The 7,439-nt window shown below is 30.5% G+C and overlaps 1 protein-coding gene across 1 annotated transcript; it reads left to right on the top strand.

Moving 5' to 3' along the window:
- Nucleotides 1–3,769, top strand: LOC131172171 (uncharacterized). The gene is made up of 3 exons (XM_058133117.1): nucleotides 1–151; nucleotides 2,984–3,075; nucleotides 3,146–3,769. Exons 1-3 carry the CDS (start codon nucleotides 1–3, stop codon nucleotides 3,491–3,493), a joined length of 591 nt encoding a protein of 196 aa, XP_057989100.1. The 3' UTR covers nucleotides 3,494–3,769.
- The last annotated feature ends 3,670 nt before the right edge of the window (nucleotides 3,770–7,439 follow it).

The following is a 7,439-nucleotide window of genomic DNA, read 5'->3' as shown; positions in this document are numbered from 1 at the left end:
ATGCGTTTGACAATGGTGGGAAGTACTGTAATATTGACCTACTTCGGAAGTGGGTCTGGCAGTCCACCTGTCCAGCCTGAAAATGTAGTACCAGTCGCCGGTGGAATTTCTGAGAAACAAGAACACCTACGCAAAGCCAATAACACCAAGAGTTAGAATAAAATTTTTATTTAATTAAACAGACTCATTAAAAATTCAAAAAAATACTGTAAAATTTATGAGACCCATAGAAATTTTAGTGTAGGAAATATTTGAAATTGGTGTCGTTGTGAGGCTCTGGTCGAGTAGAGCGTACTGGTGGTCTGAATCTCTATGGGGTTTACGGTTTAGCAGAAATCTAGCCCAAAAGTCGAAATAGGTTAAAACTTTTCGGGCTTGATTCGCATAAATCGCCTGATAAAAATGAGTAAAATAGGTGTCTATGGAAAGCTCTCGAAGAGTAGAACACAAAAGAAACTGGACTCGATCCAATTGGTGGCCTGATTGGCCGGATTTGGTCTGGGAAGATGAAAAGTCACGTGACAAGAGGGAGGAGAGTTTTGGGTGTTTTCCGATCAACTAGGGGGCGGCGTCGGCCATGGTGGTCGGCTAGAGGTGCGCCGGCGTGTGGGGAAGGGCCGGGCACGGCCGGCCAACGGTGAGGGACGGAGGAGAGAGAGGACAAGAAGAGAGAGAAGAGGGAGGGTAGATCGCGCGAAAGGGAGGGGGAGGGAAAAGAAGAAAGCCGGTCCGATTCGATCTGATTTGATTCAGCTAGTTTGATTTAAGAGACTTGAAATTTAATTTTATTCTGTCTTGGGATCCAAAATGATATCTGAAAATTTCGAAAAAATTACAAAAAACTCAGATAAATTTTTGGAGTCTAAATATATTTTTAAACTTGCCACGTGATTTTTAAATTAATTTTTAAAAATCAATAAAATTAATTATCTCAAAAAATAAAATCTGATTTTGAAAGCCTTAAAAATTCAAATTAATTACTATAATATATAATATATTAAAATATTATAATTTATATATAAAATAATTATTTACAAATTCGGGGTGTTATAAATAATAATAATAATAATAATAATAATAATAATAATAATAATAATAATAATATTTAATGAAATATATCTAAAAATTTATATAAATTTTTAAATAAATAATTTAAAATATTTGTAAATAAAAAAATGGAGAATTAGTTTTCTTTTTTTCTAGAGTTCTTGAGATTAGGAGTGTGTATCTTTACTTTTAGTTTGATATGATTTTAATTTTATTTTGTAATGCATTAGTTTTATTATCATTTTTTTTTAAAATTTCAATTCTTAAAATAATTTCAAGTAGTTTTTTTTTTTAATTTTATTTAAATTATCATTAAAAGTTTAAAATTAATGGTTATTACTAATACATAAATATCATATATCAATATCATACCTCTTAGTAATTTCTTATTTTCCATGAGCTTCCATTCATTCTCTGCAGAAACTTCAAACAGCTAATACAAGGTGAAACCAATAAAAATAATAAAAACTACTCTATTCATCTATTATCTGTCATATTTGAGTTCTTTAATTTAAAATTATTTGTGACATTTAAAAAATATTATTATTATTTTCATTTTATTTTTTATCTTTATTAAATATTATAAAAAAATAATTAAATAATAATTTAATCAATTATTAGCACAATCTTTCATAAAAATAAGGTTTTCTTAAACATTGAATAAAACTTAAATGCGACGTTGAAATCAATTATTTATTATCGTAATATTAGGTGATCAATACCATCGGCATGTGGACACGTAGACAGCTAACCCATCAATATCGCTCTATGTAGAAACTTAGGAATTTTGGTTGTGTATTTAACGATGCATAAAATGCAGTTGCGCTGGCCACCCAATCTGACGTTGAAGTGTAATAAATGGCTTGTATTTTAAAAGCTTCACTCTCATTTTTATTCTATTTTATTGTTTTTCAATTTATTTTTATTTTAAAGATGGAATCTAATTTTTTTTTTATGAGAGTGTGTGGTTTTAGTTTTGAAGACTATTTAAAAATTAAAATTAAATTTAAATTTTAATATAATTTTAATTTGATACTTCAATTCTTCAATTAGATTCTTGATATTTTAATTTGATATATTTTAGTTGTTAAAATATTTTATCGAATTATTTTTATGAAAAGTCATAAATAAAGTATTATTTAAATTTTAATTTTTTAATATATGTTAGTCGTGATTTTTTTGTGTAATTTTTTTATTAATTATATATATATGATATAATAATATTATTATATATTAATTTTTAATAATTAATTAAATTTAATTATTTATTGTTATAATATTAAATTATCACAGTGGTGAGATATTCATCATTTTATATTTTATTAATTTTTTCTTTAACGTGTGTTATAATTTATTATACTTGTTATACAAGTTTATGATTTAATTTTTTTATATAATTTTCTATTAATTATTATAAATAATATAATATTATAAATATTAAATTTAATTATTTAAATTAAAATATTAATTTTAATATCATTTTAATTAATTATATAAATAAAAAATTTATCAATTTAATAATTATTATTTTTTTATTGAATCATACTTTTATAAAAGTTATGTGTTATATTATTGACATTAATATTAACTTAATTATAAATTTAAATGTAATATAATAAAAAATATAATAGGCGAAGATGATTAAAAATTAAAATAAATTAATAATAAATATAAGTTAGCTCATTTAATTAAATTCATTTAAATTTTATCACTTTACTTTTAAGAATAAGTTTGATTTGCATATATTTTATCTTTTTAATTTAAAATTGTATAAATAGATTAATGTAAAAAAAATTATTTATAAAATTAAAAAAATAGAATAATTTTTTAAAATATATTTTATAGTTTAGTGTATTATTATTATAAAATTTTTATTTTCAACCTATTTAATATATCAATTATTTAATATATTTAATAAATATTTTTATTTTTAAAGTACCGTACAAAAGGGGTGGGGGGGCATGGTTCCGACTAGTAGCTCGTCAAGCATTCGTGGTCGGTAACCAGTGGCTCCGAAAGAGAGGAGGGGTAAGACTTACTGAGTCTTTAACGAGATTTAAGGATTTCAAATTTGAAAATTTTGCGAAATCTCATGCAGGGATGCATGCAAATCGCGCTAATTTTGCTGGCATTTCTTCAAGGTCAAAATGACGTCAGTGATCATGACATTCAAATGGCCCTAAATGACGAGAATGGCTTGAATTCAAATTTGAGCCATGATTCAATTGAAGGTGATGAACCCATTATTGATGATGAAGCAATAGCTATTGCGTTACAGGAAAGGAAAAAAAGACAGCTTACTGAGAAAGGGTCTATGCAGGGGTTGCAACTTGATTCAGGTAAGTCACTTTCCCCTGTTAATTTTTCAACATCTGACAACTGTCCAACGGTGGTCCTGGTATCCAGGCTTGCTGAGAGCCATGATTTGCTTAAGATGGAACTGTAGGGATCTTAACAACCCCTATGCAATTCGTGCTCTGAGAGAGCTTATTAAATCTAAAAGGCTGGATATTATTTTTCCTTGTGAAACTGTTGTCCATGCTAATAAGTTAAGGAAATAAAAGTTTGCATTGGGTATGATGGGTGTTTTTGCGTTCACCATAACGACCGTAGCAGTGGTCTTACAGTTTTATGGAAATTAAATTCTCTAATCTCAATTTCTAGTTATTCTAATAATTTTGTTGATATGGTTGTTCTAGTGCTAATAATGTTGATTGGCATCTTGCGGTCTTTTACGGTTGCCCTGAGCTTCTTTTTATGGATGATAAAAGTGGTGGGAATCCTCATCCTGAATATTTATTTAGAGGTTTTCGTGATACAATAGATCATTGCCAATTAATTGACCTTTCTCTCCAAGGCTACAAATTTTCTTGGGAGTGTGGGAGAGATATTAATAGAGGGTTAGAGAGCACCTGGATAGAGTGATGGTCACACAGTCTTGGTTGGATCTTTTTTTCAAAATATAAGCACTGTAATTTACATTCTACTATTTCTGATCACACCTCAATTCTTCTGGATTCTAACTGTCATCGTTGGATGGGTAATGCCAATCGTTTTCACTATGAAACTTCTAGTTATCTCAGCCAGATATTTATCAAGTTGTTCAAAACTCATGGAACGAATTGGTAGGGTCTTTGGTTATTGATAGAATTAAAAATTGTGGTATTCATTTGCATGATTAGGGTAAAAATCTTAGGTGCAATTTCCAAAAGGATGTTAATTGCATTTATCATGAGTTGGATGCCATTAGAGGCGATGAGAATGATATATAAGTTGCTATTGAGTATGGTCTCAAGGAGGATTTAAACAGAATTTTAGCAAATGAAGAGGTTCTCTAGAAGCAAAGATCTAAGGCCTTCTGGCTTAAAGAGGGTGACAGTAACACATATTTTCCATTCTCAGGCTTCTTCTCATAGGAAATCTATTTATCTTGTTGCTTTGTAGGATAGAAATGGCGTCTGGGTAAAAGATAAGGAGGGAATGGGAAACACCATTTTTTTAGTATTTTAATGATTTATTTTCTACAGCTTCAGGGGATTATTCTAATGTGATTAATCTAATTGAGCCTTGCATTTCTAATCATGACAATTCTAGGCTCCATGCTTCCTTTACAACTGAAGAATGCAGAAAAATTGTGTTTCAGGTGCATCAAGATAAATCTCCTAGGCTAGATGGTATGAATCCTATGTTCTTTCAAAAATTTTGGCATATTATGGGAGACTCAGTGTCTAGGAGTTGCTAGGAGTGGTTGAGAACAAGCTCCTTCCGTGACTCTCTTATTAATAATATCATTGTACTAATCCCAATGAAAGAGTGTTAGTATTATGTCCTATAACATATAATTTTGTATATATTTTGCACATATTTTTATTAACAAAAGGCAATTGTTATTTTCTATTTACATAATTTGTCTATGTGTAATGGAAAATGTCTATTGGTATTTTATTAAAAATTTTATTCTTAAGTTGTTAAGAATATGAGTGACAGTTTTTCTATCACAAAGTATTATAAACTGGTTCACAATAAAGGATACTTCACACAAGACATGACTTATCCAGAAAGATTGTTATTCATGTTAGTTTCCAAAGAATTAATATGAGATACTAATAAGTTAGAGTGGTGAGTCTCATGCCACATAACAAACAAGATAGACACTTATATGATAAATAGGCCAAACCTGTAACGCTTATGACAAGCACATGGAGTTTACTCTCGTCAATGCATTGTCATAAATATCATATTAGTGCATATAATCCCTCGACCTGAGAGAATACAGTTATGTTGTATATAGGTGGTTTGAGTTTGATACTACTTTCATAGTCGTAATGTGTATTGGTATACGGGCATGTGTTGGCTCCTACTGGTTATATATGGAGATAGATGTTAATCAAGATTGGATCCGTTACCCTAAGTAAATAGGGATAAAATTCTATGTTAATTTAATTGTTCTTGATGATTCAAGTTCCTGGTTGGGACAGATAGACTTAGCCAGAAAGGAGTTTCTGACAAGAAAGTCTGATTAATCAAGAACTGGAATTAAAAGAGAACATAACATTCATAGCAAATAGAGTTTGACATTAACCATGACTCCAACTAGAATTGAGATTTTGTAATGGAGAGATTTTAGTGTACGGTAATATATGATTAAAAGTTCATATTTAAGGTATTCCTTATTACTAATTGGGTGGCTATTACATGCTATGGTAGGTGTCAACTATGGTTTATGAGATGCCTAAAATGATTTAAGAAAATCATTTACGGTAAGAAAGAGTTCCAATGATATTAAGAGTTAATATCATTTCTCATTGCCAATTAGAAATGAGCCCAGTAAGTCACACACCTACACAAGTTAATCACTAAGTATATTATGATTTAATTGATTAATTAAAGAGTTTGTGTGATTAATTAAATAGATTTAGTTTGCAATAAGATTGTAAAATCTCTAGCATGACTTGAAACCAAATCTTGAATATTGGATGTATAATATAAATTAGATTTATATTTAAAGAGTTTAAATATAAATTTAATTGTGACATTAATTAATGGAGATTAATTAATTAACTAATTTATATTTGATATAAATTAATTTGAGGGAGAAATTATAATTTTAGATTGAAAACTTAAAATTCCATACAAGGGCAAAATAGTAATTTTATTTGGTGACACGTGGCACCCATGTAAATGGTGACACGTGGCACGCATGTAAATGTGCCACTTGTCTTCCAATAATGGAAGACCACTTTATGATGATTTAATCAAGGTTTGACAAATGGCTTGAAGAGATTTTGTCAAAATAAATCAAGATCAAACCTTATGTTGACATGTGGCACCAATTAATGTTTTCGTCTTGTGTAATAAAAGAAGAAAGAAGAAGAAGAATTCATCTTCTTCCTCCATTCAAGTTGGACGACAACTTTCTCCCTCATATTCTTCTTGTTTTTCTCCATTGATTCTTGATAGAGAAAGCTTGGTTTCTCTTGAATCAATATTGCTAGAAAGGGTTTCTAGTTACTATACATCCATTTAACCTCACCAAAGACATAAACCCTAAAAGTTTACTGGTTGGCAAGCATATAAAAGGAGATTTGGAGGCTACCATTGGTGACTTGGTGTAGCTTATGGTGGACAAGCTAGAGGAGCTACAATTGAAGCTCTTGGAACTCCCAAAGGGAATGGGAAGGTTGATTCTACGCCCAAGGAGGTTAGTCATCTTCAATCCCTCTTTTAACTAGGGTTTGATATATATATAAATGTTAATCCTTAATCTTTGATGGCAAATGAATCCAAAATATATGTTGAAAGTGTGTTTTGACATGGTTTAGGGAATTAGAAATTGCTGAGGATCATAATGCACAAGTAAGCATGAAACCATAGATAAATTTTTTGAATTTCAATTTTCTAAAGTCCCTAAACACGCTTCCTAAGGCCTTAAAATTGGTATCAGAGCCACTATATTTGCCATTAGGATTGATTTTGGGACTTAATTATGTGATTGGATGAGGTTTGGGTTGATTTGAATGAGAATCGGTGTGAAAAACCCTAAGAAAAACCTTACCACCGCAAAGAACAAGGCCTGGGCGTGTCCCAAGCCATGGGCTATGTTCTGGGTTTACTGGGCATGGCCCAGGCGTGTCGTGCAACACGGCCCGTGCTTTGGCTTACCCAGGGGCATGTCTCGTGACACGGCCCGTGTAATCCTGCTCCTCAGGCCGTGTTACTGGGTTTGAGCCCGTGTTTTACATGTGGGGCATGTTATCCTCACACAGGGGCGTGTTATGGCTGATTTAAAAGGTTTTTATGCAATTGTTGTATAATTAGTGACCCAAAATCATGCCTAGACCTAATTGAATGGTTTAATTAGGATTTCTAATCATACAAATACATTTTGAAAA

Source organism: Hevea brasiliensis, chromosome 13 (assembly GCF_030052815.1).
Source record: "Hevea brasiliensis isolate MT/VB/25A 57/8 chromosome 13, ASM3005281v1, whole genome shotgun sequence".
Classification (NCBI taxonomy): domain Eukaryota; kingdom Viridiplantae; phylum Streptophyta; class Magnoliopsida; order Malpighiales; family Euphorbiaceae; genus Hevea; species Hevea brasiliensis.
Note: the sequence above shows the minus strand (reverse complement) of the source record. Positions and strands in the feature narration are given on the sequence as shown.